This window comes from Coptis chinensis, chromosome 5, assembly GCF_015680905.1.
Source record: "Coptis chinensis isolate HL-2020 chromosome 5, ASM1568090v1, whole genome shotgun sequence".
Taxonomy (NCBI): Eukaryota; Viridiplantae; Streptophyta; class Magnoliopsida; order Ranunculales; family Ranunculaceae; genus Coptis; species Coptis chinensis.
In genome coordinates this window covers 50,193,857-50,213,729 of record NC_141460.1, presented here as the reverse complement: position 1 = coordinate 50,213,729, position 19,873 = coordinate 50,193,857, and the positions used below count along the sequence as shown (strand labels likewise).

Genomic DNA, 19,873 nt, shown 5'->3' with positions numbered 1-19,873 from the left:
TCTATTCTAACACTTCTAGGAATTGAAAAGTATATTTAATTCTCTCTCTAACATTCTCTATCTTTGATTCACATCATTATATTGTTAGTTAATTTCTTATTCAAATTATTACTCTCATCATTGTTCTTTTTGTTTAATTAGTTGAATTCTATTTATGTCTTGATGGTTTATGAGCGGAATGAATACGTACTCTTTATATATTGCATAATGAATTGAGAGTAGGAATATTGATCTAAGTACTTATTTAGTTAATTGATTATTTGTGTTTACGCATAAATAGTTAGTTTACGTAAATTTGTCTTTATCATTATGTTAAATACTCTACAAAAACTAAAATCACCAATAACACAAAGGAGGCTAGGGGACTGTGTTGCCCCTTGTTAGACCCATCACCATTCTGGCCATACTCGGCGTGATTGTCAAACCCCTTTTTAACATCCCCGTACAAACCCGAGGTGGTACACCTATCCTCCTACCACCGTCCACACCCTACTAGTCCACCACTGCCCACACTTTACCCCCAGTTCCCACACTACGCCATCACCCACACTCCATAAGCCTACACTCTACTCTACAGCCCGAATAGCTAAGAGGCCCAACAACATCCAAATAAGCCCATTTTGCCAGGATCTAAAATGGGTCCAAACAGACCCATTTCCCCATCTTCTCCAACCATCTCTCCACTCACCACCAGTCCACCAGATCTGACCAATTCACTACCACCAATAACAAATAGAATCCTCATCCTAGCTGAAGTACCACCCCCTCCTCTTTTTTTTGTGATTCCCATCATAATTTCAGCAGCATTTTCGGCTTCAAACAACCTCTACAGCGCAACACTAATGGTACCAAAAATTCTCCTAGCATATTCTAGGGAGTCACATTTCGCATACATATCCAGGAGGGCTGTTAACATGACAACGTCGTGATAAACAACTTTCCTTACACAATAACCATGCATGCTCTTCCCCTGCCTCAACGCCTTAGCTTGGCCAATTGTCGGTAAAACTGCCACAAGTGTTGAAGAGTTTGGACTAGTACCTGAATCTTGCATTTCAAAAATTAACCGAACCGTGTCTTCATAACGCCCATGAAGAGAAGACCCTGCAATCATTGCATTCCATGCAACAACATCCTTATGCGACCTTTTATCAAACAAATCTTTCGCCTCGTATAAACATCCGCATTTCGCGTAAAAATCAACTAAAGCTGTACATATATACACATCAGAATCTAACCCACTTCTCTTAACATGACTATAAATCTCTTTACCAATCTCCAACACCTTTAAACCCGAACACGTTTTCAAAACAAAAGGAAATGTGAATTTATTCAGCGTAATCCCCAAATCAAACATTTTATGATAAAACTCCATAGCTTCATCACAGGGTCCTTTCCAAGCATAAGCTCTAATCATAGAATTCCATAAAATAATATTCGGGCGTGGAACTTGATAAAAAACATTGCGAGCCAGATCAACTTCATTCCAAGCAAGGTACATATAGGTGAGTTTTTCAAGTATAACTGACTTAGTAATACAAGTATTATTCTTGATAAGATGACGATGGATTATTTTTCTCTTGAAAGGTGCCATCTTTCTCTGGTTTTCCTAAACTCCAAATAGTGTTAGCGGCCACATTTTTTCTCACCCACCTCTCTCTACTCATCCGGTCCCCATAGACGATTTGCCATTTTGTCGCACCCAAATACCGGGACTACTAACTTTACTTGTCTTCAAGCTCTATTTTTGATCGGGTTGCACCAATTAGGTTGCCCTCATTACCCATTTCGATCAAGCCGTAGTTCACCCTCACTCCTCATCCCTCTCTCTCTCTTTATGAGCTCTCTCCTCTTTTCTCTTCTCTATTCTTCCTTTTATATCCCTCTCTTAGGTTTTACTTCATGGGGCATAGTATGGTCTTGGGCCTATTCTCTCAGCCCAATACATACTATGGTGATGGCTCTATTCCTTAGCCCAACACACATGCTCCCTCTATGAAAATGGCTACTACAATGCCAAAATATGAAACTGTCAGCGCAATTTTTTTCATCTGTAACATTTCTTATAAGTGTCATAAAAAAATTATATGGAATTATTCAATTCAAATCATATATAAATAAAATCAATCAATCAACCAAACTCGCCTTGAAATTTCTTAGCAAAAATGCAAGTAGACCTGCATTGCATGAACCTCCACGCCTTCTGAGCCTTTCCTCAATGACGAAAACCATCATTTCCTTCACTTCCTCCTTCTCCGAAATCAAATTCTTATTCACAGTACTCAAATCCATTTCCTTCAAAACCCTAAGAATGTTATCACTCGATACATTCTCCAAAACTGAATTCGAGTTCTGTCTTTCTAATACTTGTACTTGTTTTTTAAAATGACCAATCTCTTGAAGAAGTGATTCTCTTTCGACATTCCAACTGTTTCTTCACGTTCCCATCTTTGTTCTTCTCTTAACCAATGTATTTCTTGGTTTTGTCAAGTTTGTGAAATATAACTTGGTCTCAACCGCTGGGTTTGACCACGAGAGCACAAGGTTCAAACCAAGTGGCCCTAAAATAATTTTGACCACACATTATATGGATTTGCTTTGAATGGCGAAGACTTGATGAAGTCGTCTATGTTTGATGATAGATGAGCTCTATTATTTGAAAATCGTGGTCCACTTCAGTTTGTAAACAAACGGTGCTTTGGTGCAGTACAAAATATCCTAATATATCGCGATATTTGGGGATATCTATCCATATTTCAGAAAAAGATATATAAATATCACGATATGTTTAGAGATATATACGACTGCAAATATCAGTGATATTTCGATAATATTTGCGATATTTGTCATATTTGGGGATATTTTGTGATATTTTGCGATATTTTGTGATATTTTGTATATATAACAATTTTATTTAATATTTACCATTATATTTCAAATAAATATAAATAATATATCATGATATATCAAGAAATATCTACAATATCCACGATATTTGTCGATATTTTGGATATATCCACGATATTTGCATGTGAAACAATGTCAAATATCTCCAAAGAGGGGGATATATCCACGATACATATCCAGAAATTGAATATCGATAAATACCCATATCCTGATATTTTGTACTATGCTTTGGTGATCGATCAAAACAAGAAGAAGAAGAAGAAGTATAGTTGTCATGAATTCATGATGTTTTAATTGCTTCAATTCGTCACGTTCGTCCTAGTTCTCATCGGGCTGAATGGAATTCTTCTAGTGACTTCCGAGAAGTGTCCAGCCGGTTTTCATGTTCAATACCCGTTTCACTACTACTAGAAAGATCATAATTGGTGAGCTTACTATATACTACATGTCACTTGATCAACTCTTTATAAAAAACAATTGCAGCTAGATTTTAAATTTAAAAGTTGTCTCTCTGTTTATAGGTGTATCCGTGTATCCACCGGAGTTGGAGGACTAGTAGTAGCGTTGTATTTCTGATCTTATTGGTACTTTTTTACAGAAGATTATCTCCTCACTATGCTCTAGAGTTGGAGGAGTTGTACTTCTAATCTTATTGGTACTTTACAAGAAGATTATCTCCTCATTATGCTCTTGTTGGAGGGATATAATGGAGAGTTTAGAAAACGAGGAAGTGTTCTCGAGAGAACTACAAATGTGGTCCACAAAGGTACAACTATTCAAAGAATCAAGAAGATGACCAATTAGTTCAAAGATACATTAGGCAAAGGAGGATATGGTTAAGTGCTCAAAGGACAGCTTAAATTGATGGCCGTTTAGTGGCGATTAAGGTATTGATGGAGTCCAAGGGTAATGAAGAAGATTTTGTCAATGAAGTGTCTATTATTGGCGGGACTAACCATGTCAATGTGGTTAGCCTTCTAGGCTTTTTGTACCGAGAAAACTAAACGAGCTCTTGTGTATGAGTTCATGCGAATGGATCACTTGAAAGATTTATTTACAAAGAGAATGAATCAAGCTTCATGCCTCCTTTGGGTTCAAAAAAACTTTACCAAATAACACTTGGCATTGCCAGAGGTTTGGAGTACCTTCATCGTGGTTTGTAACACCGCGATTTTACATTTTGACATAAAACCTCACAACATCCTTCTTAGATGAAGACTTACGCCCAAAAATCTCCAACTTTGGGGGTGGCCAAACTCTGTCCAACAAGAGATGTCGATTGTCATGCACATGGCTGGAGCTCGAGGAACTATAAGTTACATTGCACCTGAATTTTGCTTGAAAACTTTGGAGGGTGTCTCCACAAGTCGGATGTCTATAGTTATGGAATGATGGTGTTTGAAATGATTGGGGAAAGAAAAAACATTAACACAAGAGTGGAGAACATGAGTGAGATATATTTTCCACAGTGGGTATATAATCATCTTAAACTAGACTTCAGTATAGAAGGACCATGTGAGGTGTTTAAAGAGGAAACGACAAAAAAGATGATTGTAGTGGCCCTTTGGTGCATACAAACACACCCAACAGATCGGCCTTCTATGACCAAGGTGGTAGAGATGTTAGAAGCTCTCTAACTATCATGGGCATTTATGATATTTCAGTGATTTATATTCATAAAAAAGAATGCCACATGATCAGAGGTGGCACTAACTAGAAAAGCCAATTAAAGTCAAGTAAATAAAAATGAGAGAGAGGGTTAAGATACGACATGTTTTCCTCCTGATCATCTCGGCAAATAAGTAATTTTTCACTTTCAAATAGGTGCAAATAGGTGATTACTCTCAAAACAACTTTCAGACACAAGCACTCAAGGAGACTAAAGTGAAAAGAAGAATATAACCCACTTCAGGGAAATTGACTTGTATTAGTCACAGAGAAGATACACATTCAAACCAATCATACTTAAACACATTCGGATTAGGATCCAGCTTGGACAATGGTGCCTAATCCACTTCATATCCATGTCTTTCTTAACGAAATGTCTATATAATAAAGACTTTAGACACGGAACCCTTGTTGGATTAGTTCAAATTTTTACTAGGAAAAAGAGCCCTAAAGAGAAATATGAGCAAGTCTTGAATGTAATAGATGTGTAGAACATAATATTTATACCTTAAGTTAGACTTACAGCAGACTCACATCTAACGAGAATCATATTTGGACCACAAGTCTCGAACCATACACATTAAAGTAGTATTTGCATGTTCATTTCAATTCGTGAATATTAACAAATGATGTAGAGTAAAAGAGTACTTGTCCGCCAATAGTGCTTGGGATAACAGAGATGGAAGCAATGTCCCCATAAGTCTGGGTCGTAAGGAAAATGTCCACACACACACACGTAAACCATCCGAGTTCTTGAGATCACAAAATTACCATCCTATGCTTTAGACACCGCCAAAAACTGCTAGCTTACGAAAACATATGAGCACTTTTCATAACAAGCACCCAAAGAGTATAATCTATAACCCAACAAAGCAAAGAACATCAATTTTTCCAAGCCAAACAACCAAACAAGATTAACTTCACCACACCAAAAACAGAATACATGCACTTTTATATGCAATCTTCCCAACCTTAGCATACCACGAAATCAGCAACACAACTTTCCCTCTCAATGCGGCATTTCATCAAACAACTATGGTCTTTGAAAAGCCAAACGACAACCAATTAAGGCTCAATAGACCCAATTCCGAATTCATTACAGAGTTGCTGCAAAACAAAGGTTAGAAACACTAAAGAAGATGACTTCGTAATTTAAAAACAAGTTCAAGTTTAATAAGCATGGGACTAAATCTATGTTTGCAAGGCTCAAAATGGGGTTTTTTTTTAGCCTTTTTGGTTTTTCCCTTTGTGTAGAACATACAACGAGAGGGAAGAAAAAGAATGTGAAAAGAAACTTTCACAAAAAAAAAAAAGGACGGTACCAAATAGATGTTTTTTTTTTCAATCTTTTTGCCCTGCCCTTATTTTTGGAAGTACCCCCCCTGCCCCCAATTAATTTGGGAGATATTATTAAATTTAGGCAATTATTAGGTATGACAAAAACTTATGTTAGTTACGGGATATAAGAGTGTTTTCATGGGTGTGTCCAAGATCACCCTTAAAGTAATCTCCCACAGTTATATACTAATTCAAGTATTTTCCCATTAAATTCTCAGAGAACATTCCTTTTTGTTATATATGTATTATTCCGTACAAATTTATAGTTGTCACTGGTTAGCGACATTCATGTTATAATCTACATCTAATCTCACAATCATTCTGATTCTTTGTATCAGGTAAGTCAGACCTGATGTTTGGGATGAGGAAGGATCAACGACATTGTCAACCAACCCCATGAAGACAAGGATGGAGTTCTTTTATGAAGAGTTGTAGTGACAAGGATAAGAAAGAAAGTGAAGCCATTCAACTAAGTCATCAAGCGCAATGAGGATGACAAAACTTTACAGTTTTCTAGCTTTACCCTCCTAGAACTTAGGCCAATTAGTTTTACCCCCTCTAAAGACCACAACACATTCAAGTCAACTGACTTTGACTATGATGTTTTTGGTCAAGATAAATGAAAAGACTCTAATACCCTTTTCTATATATAATTACATAAATACCATGTGACTTTGGCAAAGACAAAATTGGAATTCAAATCATCTAGGACACATGTCATGATCTTGTGAACTCTATCCAATGACTACCACCAATCCTTATCAAATAACATTCACACCCTTAACATTATGAAATTACATAATTACTCTCACTAAGTGGTACATTTCCTGATTTCCATATGCGACTCTAACACATCTATTTTTAAGTTATTAAAACGATTTTAATTTGAATATCTTTGAAGAGATTGGAGCCAATATTAGGTTTGAGAAAACAATTTTAACTCAACTGGGCTCCAAACTTGGACCAACTAATTTTGTCATTCAAAACTATTTTTTGTTGATGCCGTTGCTGTTTAATATCATGATGTCTCTGTCCAAAATAGTAATAACATATTTTAATAATAATTGGTGGTATTGTGATGTTCTGATATTGGAAAAAAGGAAGCAGTATGGCAATCTGTATATGCATACCTAAATAATCCACTGTTAGGAAATATATAATCAAACAATGGAATATTGGAATGACATTTGACAAACAAAAATAACAAAACTCTAGTTACTACTATAGTACCAACAAGTTTTGATTAACGACAAAAATAACCCCTAAACTTGTCCCCGATTGTTATTTACACCCCAAACTTTTTCTAAGCGAAAAAAAATCTTGAAGTTACAAATACTAAATGTAGGCTGTTTGTTTCATTCATGGATGGCGTTAGCAATAATTGATGATGTCATATTCATTTTTTTATGACGCTATCGATAATTTTCCTGACCTGGTGTGTGTGCCTAATGGATGAGGTGGAAATCAATGCCAACTCAGATCATTTTCCTTACTAAATTTGCGCGCCTCTACGCTTAAACAAAATCAAAATTGACTACAGAAGACCTAAATCCCCAAATTGAAAACCCTAGTTTACAAATTGAAATCCCTGTCACAAATTAAAAACCCTAGGTCACAAAATTGATAAGAATTTGCGAACAATGAAGCAAAATTTAATAACAATACCTATTACATACCTAAATTCGTGATAGAATTCGTAGAATTGAAGAGAAATCAAACAATTTGGTAGCTAGGGTTTCGTTGGAATTGGAGAAGAAGATGATCAATTTATAGAATTACAGGTGACCGTTGGAGTTGACTCGCTAATTGACTTCCACATCATCTATTTCTTTCTTGCCACATTGGAAAATAAATAAAAATGATCGATGTAAAAAATGAAAATGGCATTATATATTTCTAATGTCATCCATGAAACTAACTGTTGTGTTTGGTTTTTTAGTGTCAATGTAATACATGCGTATCGTGAAGCCAATAGGGTTGCAAATCATCTTGCTTCCCTAGCAACTGATCATGAACTTGAGTATTTTGTATTGGATATAATTTCTGCAACAAGAACAAACAGTGAATATAAAGAAGGTGGATGAAGCACGGATTGGTACGCTCTCTTTAAGATTGTTTCGCGTATGTTCCTCTTTATGCAGACAGACCACGTCAACCCCCAGGATACAACAACTAGTTATTACTCTCCTTTGTTTACTGCAGATAAACCAAAGAAGAAAAGGAATAACCAAGATACTGATCTTATGATTGCCCAAAGCATAGTATAAAGTAGTTTTGCAGATACTATAGGCTGCTGATAAAGGAGTATTTATAGAGGAAAAAACGTGGAGCACTTAGTAGATCCGAATTGTAGGGAACTGCTTTAGTTTCCCGATGAGGATTGGATTCTACAAGTCCATCACATTTCTGTTTTCCAATCTATATTCAATTCTGTTTCCAAACTTATCCAAAAATAGTTTAAGGAAAATGGTCTACCAAAAAGAAGATAAAGGATCAAAGAGAGCCTGAGCCCGTCCGGTTCGGTTTGGCGCGAGTGCGCGCATGTGTGGCTTTGTGTGAATCCTCCCTCCACTACTAAAATAAAGGTTTTTTGTGTCACTTTTTTTTTTAGGTCTTGTGTCATTCACTACCAAAAAGTGACACAAAAATTTTTTGTGTCACTTTTATATAGAACGAGGGTTGATGTGTTGCTTCTAAGAAAAGTGACACAAGTATTTTAATTTTTTGGGTCACTGTATTTGAAAGTGACACTAGTGTTTTGGGTTCTTGTGTCACTTTTCAAGAAAGAGAAAACAAATAAAAACAACTACTAATAAAAGGAAAAAAAAATGACACAAGTAAAAATACAAAATTATACTTTCGAAGTCTCAAACTCATGATTTGTTAGCTATTTGTTTCAAGCGAAAAGAAGAAAATAAAAAGAGATCGAAATAAATTCAAGTCCTAAACCGGAAAATACTTCTCATCATGGATTTGCTCAATGTTCTCTCTTTCTTGCTGGCTTGCTCAATCTTCTCTCTCTCACTTCTACCGATTTAGTAAGTACCCATTCACCATCTTCTTCCTTTTCTAGTTTTAGTTCTTCAAGTAGCACTCATCTCTCACTTTCAAATTGTCTGCGTTTTCCGTAGGGATTCCATTGATAAACTAGGATTTATACAAATTCGATCTCCCTTTCTTCAAAGGTGCAATTTTTATTTGCTTACTTGCTTGAATTTACTTGATGCTTGCTTCATTTTATTTGAAATTAAGAGTCCTTTTGAAACTAGAACAAAAGGAAATATATCATTATATTATATTATATTCATCTGAAATGGAAAAACTTTTTTGGAAATATATCGCAGAGCATATGTCACAGCCCGATTTTCTAAACAATTAAAATAATGAATATTTGAAATATAAATATCTCAAACATCACTATATTCAATTGTCTAAAAACCCAGGCTATGACGGGGTGATACAACACATGTCAAAACCTAAAACCCACATCACAACCGGATCAACTTAACAACAAAAAAAAACTCCAAATTCCTCAACTATCACTTTATTAAAAACTTTCTTCCATCCCAATACAAACATAAACAAACTTTAAGAATAACATGTCTTCAACATTGTATTTCATGTCATATGAAAATATAACCTACGTTATTACATCCTTCCAAAAGATCATACCTAATAAACTAAACTCTCGGGGACTGCTCCCAGGCGAAATCCCAATCACACGCGATTCCATTGCCTTCCACCTATGTTCCCAAGAACACACCCACGTTGCCAAACAAAGCAAACATGGGTCAGCAAATTGAATTTGCTGGTATGAGTAGACTAAACACATATAAACATTTCAAACTTTTCTTATCCAACTAACACTTTAAATCTATCATAACCTAATCATTCTCAGCTTGGAAGACAGTTAGTTCCGTCATCTCATCCGGCATAGTTTCTTCCCAAGCAAAACTTCCATTTTATTAACTTCCATTGTATTAACTCATTCTAATAACTCCTTTTAATATCTAAACCATTGAATTACACTTACCGATATCCGCCGTTGTATAAGGGTAGGACCGCGTCCCTGCACAAAATGTTATTAAGTCCTACCCTCACTCGCAAAGAAAGTTAGAACTTCTATATATTATATGTAGATATTATATTAGGTATTCAAAAGTAAACCCAAACACACTCGCCTGATCAACTTAATTTCTCTTATTAATTAATCCATTACTTTTCTTATACACATATTTCACAACCGATGTACCTTAGGTCATTCACTCGCCACATTCAAGGAATACCCAACCCTACATTCCGTACACTCAAGGAACAACTAACTAACCCATGGCCGAATACCTTAGTTCCTCTCTAGGGTAGTCCAAACAATCACGGTCATTCATGGCACATTCAATGAATACCGGGTCATTCATGGCACATTCAATGAATACCCATAGATAACGCTAACGGGCCATTTATGGCACATTCAATAAATGCCCACCTATCCTATGACATCAACAGTCAAAAACTCAATTCCAAAACTTAAGGCGTGGAGTTCTAAAAGAGTGCGGTAAATTTATTTACGCATTATTGAACTTTATTTTATATATCATTTAAGATAACGAATGCGTATCTTGATTCCTGTATTTTTTGATTTACGCGTTATTAATTTCTGGGATGTCTTAGTGTCATAACGTTGCATATCATAAAATACAGCAAAATCACATAGTAGTTAATACACATACACATGTATCTATAGAGGTCTTAGCCTAAAGTCAAGTATGCTAATAGCCCTAGACCTATCTTAATAACCCAAATCATAATCCGAGTTAAAAGGTCAAATTGGGTCAACAATCAATCAAAAGTCAACCCTGGTCAAAGTCAAAGTCAACCATCCTGGTCGAAGTCAAAGTCGACCTGCCAAGAGTCAAGAGTCAACAGCAGTCAACCAGTCTCAAACTCCTCTAACCCAAAAGCCCAAAGCCTAAAGCCCATAGTCTAAACTTAAACCCATGAGTGAATATCCAAAAATCACTCGAAGCCCCTTTGATTCGATTGCCCAAGCCCAATCTAAACTTACTTGTTCATAAACTATAACCCCACCCACTTGGATTTATAAAACCAGCCCACACAATCAAAAATCGGCCCAAAGAAAACCAATTAGAAAAGGCCCAAACAAAATAAGGTTTTTGGCCCAACCAATCTAATCCAAACCCGGGCCCAAGGTCCAAGCCCAAAACATCCATCTTCTTCCTCCAAAGACCACCCAAATCGGCCACCACCGGTTCGGCCACATTCCCGCCCGCACTTCATCACCTCGGGTTTAACCCCATGAAAAACCAAACAACTTTAATGAAAGAACAATCTTCAAATCATTAGATCAACTATCCTCATCCAAACTAAATGCGGATTAAGCCCTCCATTAAAGCTTGTTCAAAGCTTCAAGCTTTAACAACTGCCCAAACAACCATCAACAACCCATAACCAAACAACAAAAACCTCACAACAAAAATCAAAACAAAATAAAATTAAACAACAACAAAAGCGAAACGGTTCGGTTCGGTTCTTGCTTGAACGCCATTAATGGTCGTTCAAGCTTCCGCGGCACTCCCACTCTCGGACCATCACCTATACTTCACCACGCGACAACCAAATTCAAACAAAACAAAGCTTCAAATAACACGAAAACTTTGGGCGCCATTACTTCTCCGCCAAAAGCTCCATCTCCGCGACACCAACAACCACCAACCGGCCGTCAATACAATCAATTAGACTCATAGACACTTATCTAATTCCACCATAACATTTACATGTAAACATAAACAATCACATTCACACCAAACAAAAAATAGTGCGAAGTTGTTTCTTTTGGCTTTTGGCGAAAACGCAAAAAGCGCGTAGCCAATAAGTCGACCATCGTTTTTTTTTTTCAGAGCCGTCATTAATCCAAACACCACTTTCGCTTTAAGTTTTCCGAGACAGGGCGCTTATTCAGTAATTGTATACGTAGTTAACACTACACAGTATACAGTAAAAGAGCATGTGAACAATACTGTGCGATCTACAGTAAACGAGAAATAAAAAAACGAAAAAACTCTACTCACCATAACTAAACAGCTCGACGAATTTTCCTAGCCCGAATCGCCGTGCTCCACCTCTCGATAAACCGACTTCTTTCTCGCCTCCATTTTTTTATATTTTATTATCTTCAAAACCCTATTCTCTAGAACAATGTGTTTATATACTTGGGTCCGAAACCCAAGCCCAACACCGACTCGGGCCTAAAACCAAGCCCACGTATCCCGAGTCCACTCCGACGAATTTTTAAAATAAACAATTAAATTAATTAATTAAATAGAAAAATACGTATAAAAACACGGGGTGTTATAGCATACCAAACAAGACATGTGTTCACCCTGTGGGGCATATTACAACTACTTAAATTGTACCCAAAAAAATTACCTGATTTAGATCTTATGTTTAATTGTGATGACAATCCAGTTATCATGAAAGATTCTTACGCAGGATCCAATGCCACAGTTTCGCGGCTTGTGTTTCTGATTGGTAATTCTCGGGTTGGTAAGGCTTCTACACTTTTTTTTTTTTCTTTTTTTCTTTTTTTCACCCTACACACCCCTGCGGTGTGTTTACAATTTAAAAGGATTATGTTTTGTTTATGTGATACAAGTTCTATTTATCATAATTACATTTTATTCTTTTTGCAAATTTTCTCTCCTCTCCACAAAAGAAAATTGTATGTGTTAAGAAAATTAAATACTACTATATACCATATAGACGCTCCTACAAATCCTGAAAGAAAAAATTTCTCGTTCAAATTCTTTTTCCAAATGCATTGTTATGATTTGCATATATTAACCAAGCTTGAGATTAATATAAAGCCCTGGGAGTTCTTGTTAGAGGAACTCAAAGAAGGGAATGACAAGGTTAAGTGGACAGAACGGGAACCATACGCTTACTGGAAAGAAAACCCTGGAGTTTTGAAGACAAGGCAGGACCTACTCAAATGTAAGACCATGGACAAAGTGGACTGGAATGCATGTCTCTATGCTAAAGTAAGAATTAAATAAACACTCTAAGTTACATACTCATTGTTGTGAAGTGCATTGTTGCATATGCCAAAACTATAGCAAAAATCAGTTGCTACTGCAATTAAAATATATATATGATGAGTGGTGATGATCAGATATTATTCTTAATGTCCGACTCCATTTGTTGCATACAAAGTTTTAATATGAAGATAGTGGAATGATAAAAAATGCTCTTCTTACTATATGTCACAGTAGCTTAAATACACAAGTTAACTCACAGATTTCTAGGATTGGGGTGCTGAAAGAGTAAGAGGTTACAGGAAATCTAACTTAGCAGGCCAATGCAACCACAGGTAAACGCGTAAGCTTTTACTTGTGTTGAGCTTCAGTTTAGATTATAACTCCTTTTTTTCGTTTAGAGATTGTTTTGACATATTCTCTCATTGAAATTATGAGGTTTTTGGACTTTTTTCCTGAAAATTTTATACATATATAAGATCTTCATAGAAGGAAAGGCTTGGTATTTCCTCTAGAGATTTCGGTTCTTTGGGTATGGTGGTTTATTTTCACACTTTGGTTTCCTGTTGTGATATTTAAGTAAGATTGGTTTATTTTCCCAGTTTTTCCCATTTTTTTTTTAAAAGTAATTATGCTGCTTAGCTACTTAGCTTAATTATGTTGGTTAGTAGTCATTTAAGTGTACTTCGGTGTTATATTGCTCTGGTCTGATGGAGGCCATCACATCTGTAAACCATTCAATAAACTTTTAATTTGCTATAATGACCTTTTTCTTACATACTTGCTTACATCCATGAAGACCAATATGAATGGCCTAAGTTCTTGGTACAACACGATCTAGTCCCCACCAAGAGTAAATCGACTAGTTTTACACTTTTGTTTAAAGGCGAAAAGAGGTCACCTTGGCTTATATGAGTAAGTTGTTTGTGGGTTCTGACAAAAAGTTTATGTTTCTCAAATATATTATCATGGAGACCATTTAATTATGATAGACTATGCACTTGTGATTAAAGAGGGTGTTGTAGAGATTATTTCTAATATCACGAAACTTAATGCCTTATTCTCTTATGGAATTAATTGGTTCTTTGGAATTGAAGGTGCTTGTGCCACTTCAAGCTTTTATTTATATCTTTGAACCTTAAGTTCACACACCCTACTTAGAAAGGAGATAGACAAAAGAGAATAAAATCCCTTCGGTTTGTCACCTTACCTAGTATGGTAACTGCTTCATGGAAGCTTAAGTTCAGGTAAGTATTTATTTCTAATACATATTCCTAGCATAGTTGCTTGTTGTATGATTGTTAAATTCTCAAGTCGGGCAACACCAATGATGTGTTAGAACTCAGTTTTAACATACTTAGAGTTTGAATTGGGTTATGGGAATGTCCAATTACTTAGATTAAAATTATTCATTGATTCTGATTGTGTGTGTGTAGTTTCGTGGATTTCAATTCATTTTGTCTTGATTTTGATTGAGTCATTTGTCGATAGTTTCACATTTACCGTATAACGTGCATGAACTTAGACCATTACATGCGAGAGCATGTGTTCAAGCAGTTGCTTGATTTACGAGCCATAGGTGTAGGCTTGGTGAGTGTCATCTTAGGTACTTGATTTTTTCTATTAAGGACATGTGTGAGTATAATGTCAGTGTCCTGTAGTGGCTTGGGGATGACCTATAACAGCCTAGAACATAAATTTTGGTAACTAGCTAGGGTGCTAAGTCTTAGTCATATTGCCATATAATATGTTCACAATTTATGAATGTTTTTACTGTTTAAAAACAAGGTTAATAAAGATTTTTATTCATCTTGTTAAGGTCTTGTGGAATGATATAGATTTTTCTATGAGCTTTCATTGTTGAGTTGTTGCTAATTATTGTAGGTTGAAGAAATGAGTTGAAAGACCCAATTGGCTGATGGTTTTCCAAGGTGTGTGGTTGGAAGAATTCTTCATATATGTGGCTTGTTGATAGAGATATGTTTGAAGGCAAGGTAATTTCTACATTACATACTTTGCGTGTGTTATTCTTGATATGAAGAAGTTTGTTTGTTTCCATTGTTGTAAGCAATAATCTCATCTTGTATACTGCTTTCTATCCATGAGAATGCATGTCATGTCAATGTCATACGATTATGTGGATATATAGTATTCATTATAAGGTATGAGACACATGTCTTGATTGATTGAAGTGGTGCTTTTGTTTCTAAAGTCTTTGAGAATAACTCAATTAATTAATCTTTTCACGTTGGGCAAATTCTTTCTTAACTTGATAGATCATTTTGTTGTCGTTCGGTGTGTTGTGTAGGGTATCAATTTTATGGAGGGAAAAGCAAGAAAACCAAAAAAATTGCTCCCCAATCTGATGAATCATACTCACCTCAAGCTTTTTGTCAAGGTAAAAATTTAAACCCCGCCCTCCATTTTCTCATTTTACTATAATGTTTTCTTGATTCACTTGCTTTTTAATTTTATATACTAGTCATAGGGGAATGACGACTTCATGATATGATGCAGGTGCATGGATCGATTAACAGATGAATAGATGGCAACTAGGTTTTTTGGTGTTGGAAGTGGTCACAACAAGCTAAGATATTGTTAGGATAGTATTGGCGCTATGTAGTTTTTTTTTTTTTTTTTTTTTAATTGTGATTCTTTTGGTATTGGAATGAATTTTTTTGTTGGGAGTCAAACTAGATGATAAATACTTGGTTTGATCGATGAAATTAATAGAAGTTAATTGTTTTTAATGTTGTTTCTTTCTTCTCGAGTGGATGTTGTTTCCGTATCATAAAACATGTTAAAGTGATTTTGGTTGTGATGTTTTGATAAATGTATGTGGATGGTGTTTCTGTCATAAAACAGGTTAATGGGATTTTGGTTATGACGTATAGGATGTAGGTTGAGAAATGAATACGATCGAATACAAAAATGAGAAAAAGTTTAAAAAAAAATTATTTTCATTTGTCTCGCTTTTGGAAAAAGTGACATAATATCTATTAAAAGTGACACAACTGACCACTCTTATGTGTCGCTTTCTTTTTCATACGAGTTACATGGAGTTGATTCCCAAGAGTGACACAAGAAGTAAGGGGTTTTTGTGTCTCTTTTGACGTACTTGTGTCTCACTCTGGTCCAAAAATGACACAACTAATATACTTAATGTATCACTTTTGATGTACTTATGTCTCACTCTGGTCCAAAAGTGACACAACGAGTATACTTAATGTGTCACTTTTGACGTACTTATGTCTCACTCTGGTCAAAAAGTGACACAACTAGTATACTTAATGTGTCACTTTTGACATACTTATGTCTCACTCTGGTCCAAAAGTGACACAACTAGTATACTTAATGTGTCACTTTTGACGAAATTATACCACTCTGGTCCAAAACAGATACAACTAGTGTCACTTTTGACAAGCACTGTGACACTCTTTCTTAAAAGTGGCACAAGAGGCTATTCTTAAGTGTCACTTTTATTAACAAAAAGTGACACATTTAGTAAAGCTTTTATATCACTTTTGGTAGAACTTTATGTGTTGGGGGCTTATAGGTCACTTCAGAATTAGTTTCAAAAGTGACACAAGTGACCTCTTGTGTCACTTAAAAAGTGACACAAAAAGCTCTTCTTTTAGTAGTGCTCCTAACCCAAAAGCCTTTGTACCCTAAAGGCACACCCTTAGTATGGGACTTTCACTTATAAACATTACTGACTAGTGTTTCCTCTCCAATGTGGGACTAAAGTTTCTTACTTAAACAACTATCCCACAAAGAGGTCAAGGGATCAAACCACCACAAAGTCACTCCAAACATCACCACTTGTTTTATTGAAAATAACACAACAATCCCCCAGTTATTTTTGATAAAAAAAAAATATAAAATAAACTTAAGGGCAATCAATATCAGTATCAGCATGTTATGCATAGATGAAGGTGTCCAAGACTTAAACCTTTACGCATTGAAAATTACTCAAAGTATAAGAGCCATAAGTGACTAAGTCTTAAACTTAGGTCTTGAGTATACAATAAGTTATAATCATGCATAACACATCCAGTGTTCTCCTTTCATGTTCTACACATTAAAGGCCCTGTGCTCTCTTCCTAGATTCTTGAATGATCTAGAGAATCAGCCATCATTCTCATAGAAAGCGGCCTGTACTTTTATATTCACTAGGTGAGTCTATCAAGAGTGCCCCTATAGCTATGCACTCCGCCCATAAGGACCATATAACTTCATTAAGAGTTTTTCCCATAAAACCTCAACCTTTATTTATCGCTTCAGGATTTCATACATTTTACTATCCAACTACGGGACAGATAAGTAACAATGCATGTCTCACAACCAACATTCTATGACTTGTTCTTCCTTTTGAACCTAGTTCTTAGGATCTCCAGTCCCTAGGTTGGGTTACCATCATAGATGTTCATCTTTCAATTGGCTTCAGTCCCATGCTTCTGGCAGTAGTCCACAGTTCTTCTTTGGCCAAAGCTTTGGTAAATGGATCTGCTAGATTATCATCAGATCTCACAAAATCAATAGTCACTGCACCTTTAGATATAAAATCCCTAACAGTACTATGTTTACGAATAATCATCGTGATTTACCATTATAAAACTTATTGGGACTGTGATAGCAACAATGCTATCATAATGTATCAAAGTGGCTGGTACCAGTTTATGCCAAACCGGAATATGAGTGAGAAGATCTCGTAACCAACCAGCCTCCTCACTTGCACTAGCCAAAGCAATCAGTTCAGATTCCATGGTAGATTGTGCTATAATGGTCTGCTTCTTGGACTTCCAAGATACATCACCTCCACCAATGCTAAACACATAGCCACTGGTGATCTTGAAGTCTTTTTAAAGGATGTTCCAATTCGAATCTATTGCCTGCTAGTGTACCTGCAAATAACACCTACTCCATAGATAATGTCAGGTCTTATACAATCTATAGCATATCTCAACTACCAATGATACTTGTATATTCCTTCTGATTCATAGGTTTACCATTATTCACAAATAATTTAACACAGGGATCAAAAGGAGTACTCACAGTCACGCAATCGAAGTAGTTATACTTCTTCAACATTTTTTCAATGTAGTGTGACTAATCTAACCATATGCCGTCAGATAATTCTGTAATTTTGATCCCCAACATTACATCAGCCTCACCTAAGTCCTTCATATCAAAGTTAGAAGACAACCGGTTCTTGGTCTCTTTCATAACATGTAAATTAAAACCAAAGATTAGTAGATCATCAACATATACGCATATGATAACACATATATTTCATCAGAATATGTATAATAAATGCACTTGTCACTTTCATTTATCTTGAACCTACTGGTAATGATGAAGTTATCAAACTTCTCATGCCACTGTCTAGGTGCCTGTTCCAACCCATAAAGTGACTTAAGTAATCTGCATACCTTTTTACCATTACCTGGTTCCACATAACCTGTTGGTTGATCCATGTAAATCTTTTCTTCTAAATCCCCATTTAGCTAGAAAGGCTGTCTTAACATCTATCTGATGAAAAACAAGATTATGAACAACATCATATCAATAGAAAATAATACTCTAATGGATGTTATCCGTTGTAGAATAATATGTGTCAAAGAAATCAATTAAAGTTCTCTCTCTGTCTAAAGCCCTTGATAACAGTCCTTGCTTTAAACTTGTCCACTGAACCATCGGTTTTAAACTTCCTTCTTAAAACCCATTTGATTCCTATAGTTTTACAACCAATAGGCAAATCAACAAGTTTCCAAGTTTTGTTTTCCATGAGAGAGCCAATCTCACTTGAATGACTTCTCTCCAAAACTCAAAATCAAAAGATGTGAGAGCTTCTTCAATGGAGGAGGGATCTCCTTCCAAAGTACAGTGGCAAAGTCGGGTACCAAGACCTTAATGACCCTAAACTCTTTTATATTTTTTTGATTCATCTTCTGTGTCCATGATTCTATCATGAAATCTAGATATGTCAGTGTCAAAAACATCAATATTAGGGGCCTTGAAGGATAATACCCCCACTCTTTCTATATAAATAGTGAAATCTATCTTCAAGAAACTTAGCATAAGATGATCAACAAAAACATTACTCTTCATATCTAGGAAAATGTAGACATTGATATCTATATTATTGCCTAAAAAAATAGGCACACTCAAAAGTCTTACTCTCAAGCTGTGAGATTTTGGGATCATGCTTCCTTACAAAAGCCAGACATCCCCATGTTCTAGAATAACTCAAATTAGGTTTTCTATTCTTCCATAGCTCATAAGGTGTAACCTTTGTCTTAGAATTAACAATTCTATCAACAAGATATATATATAGCATCTGAAAAAGCGACTTCACCCACAAATTTGAAGGTGCTCCTGAACTAAGCAACATAACAACAGTTAATTCCTTAAGTGTTCTATTCTTACGTTCAACTACTCCATTCATTTTTGGTAAATAAGGAGCTGTCATCTCATGAATTATAATATATGATTGCAAGAAAAGATTAAAATTAGTAGAACCATATTCAGTACCTCTATCACTTCGAATTACTTTAATGTTCCTGTCATGCTGATTTTGAACCTCAAGTATATAAGTTTTAAAAGCATCAAACGCATCACTTTTATTCTTCAGCAAATAAACATATGCAAACTTCGAGCAATCATAAATGAAAGTAATAAAATATCTTTTACCACCTCTAGTCAGAATTCCTTCAAGCTCACAGATATTAGTATGTACCAAGTCTAGTAGATTTGTACTTCTCTCAATTGATTTGTGGGTTCTTTGTGATTTTCGCCTTAGTGCAAGATTCATAGTGTGCAAAATCATCATTCAGGTTAGGAATTAAACCAAGTATGCTCATGTTCTTAACATATTTCCTATTAATATGACATAATTTATCACGCCAAAC

The 19,873-nt window shown here is 35.6% G+C and overlaps 1 protein-coding gene and 1 pseudogene across 1 annotated transcript; one reads left to right on the top strand and one right to left on the bottom strand.

Annotated features, from left to right (window-relative positions):
- Positions 1 to 826: 826 nt before the first annotated feature.
- Positions 827 to 1,594, bottom strand: LOC147497801 (pentatricopeptide repeat-containing protein At3g16610 pseudogene; annotated as a pseudogene).
- A 6,199-nt stretch (positions 1,595 to 7,793) lies between these two features.
- LOC147497800 (uncharacterized) lies at positions 7,794 to 12,983 on the top strand. The gene is made up of 3 exons (XM_086563013.1): positions 7,794 to 7,989; positions 12,286 to 12,470; positions 12,777 to 12,983. Exons 1-3 carry the CDS (start codon positions 7,794 to 7,796, stop codon positions 12,981 to 12,983), a joined length of 588 nt encoding a protein of 195 aa, XP_086419139.1.
- The last annotated feature ends 6,890 nt before the right edge of the window (positions 12,984 to 19,873 follow it).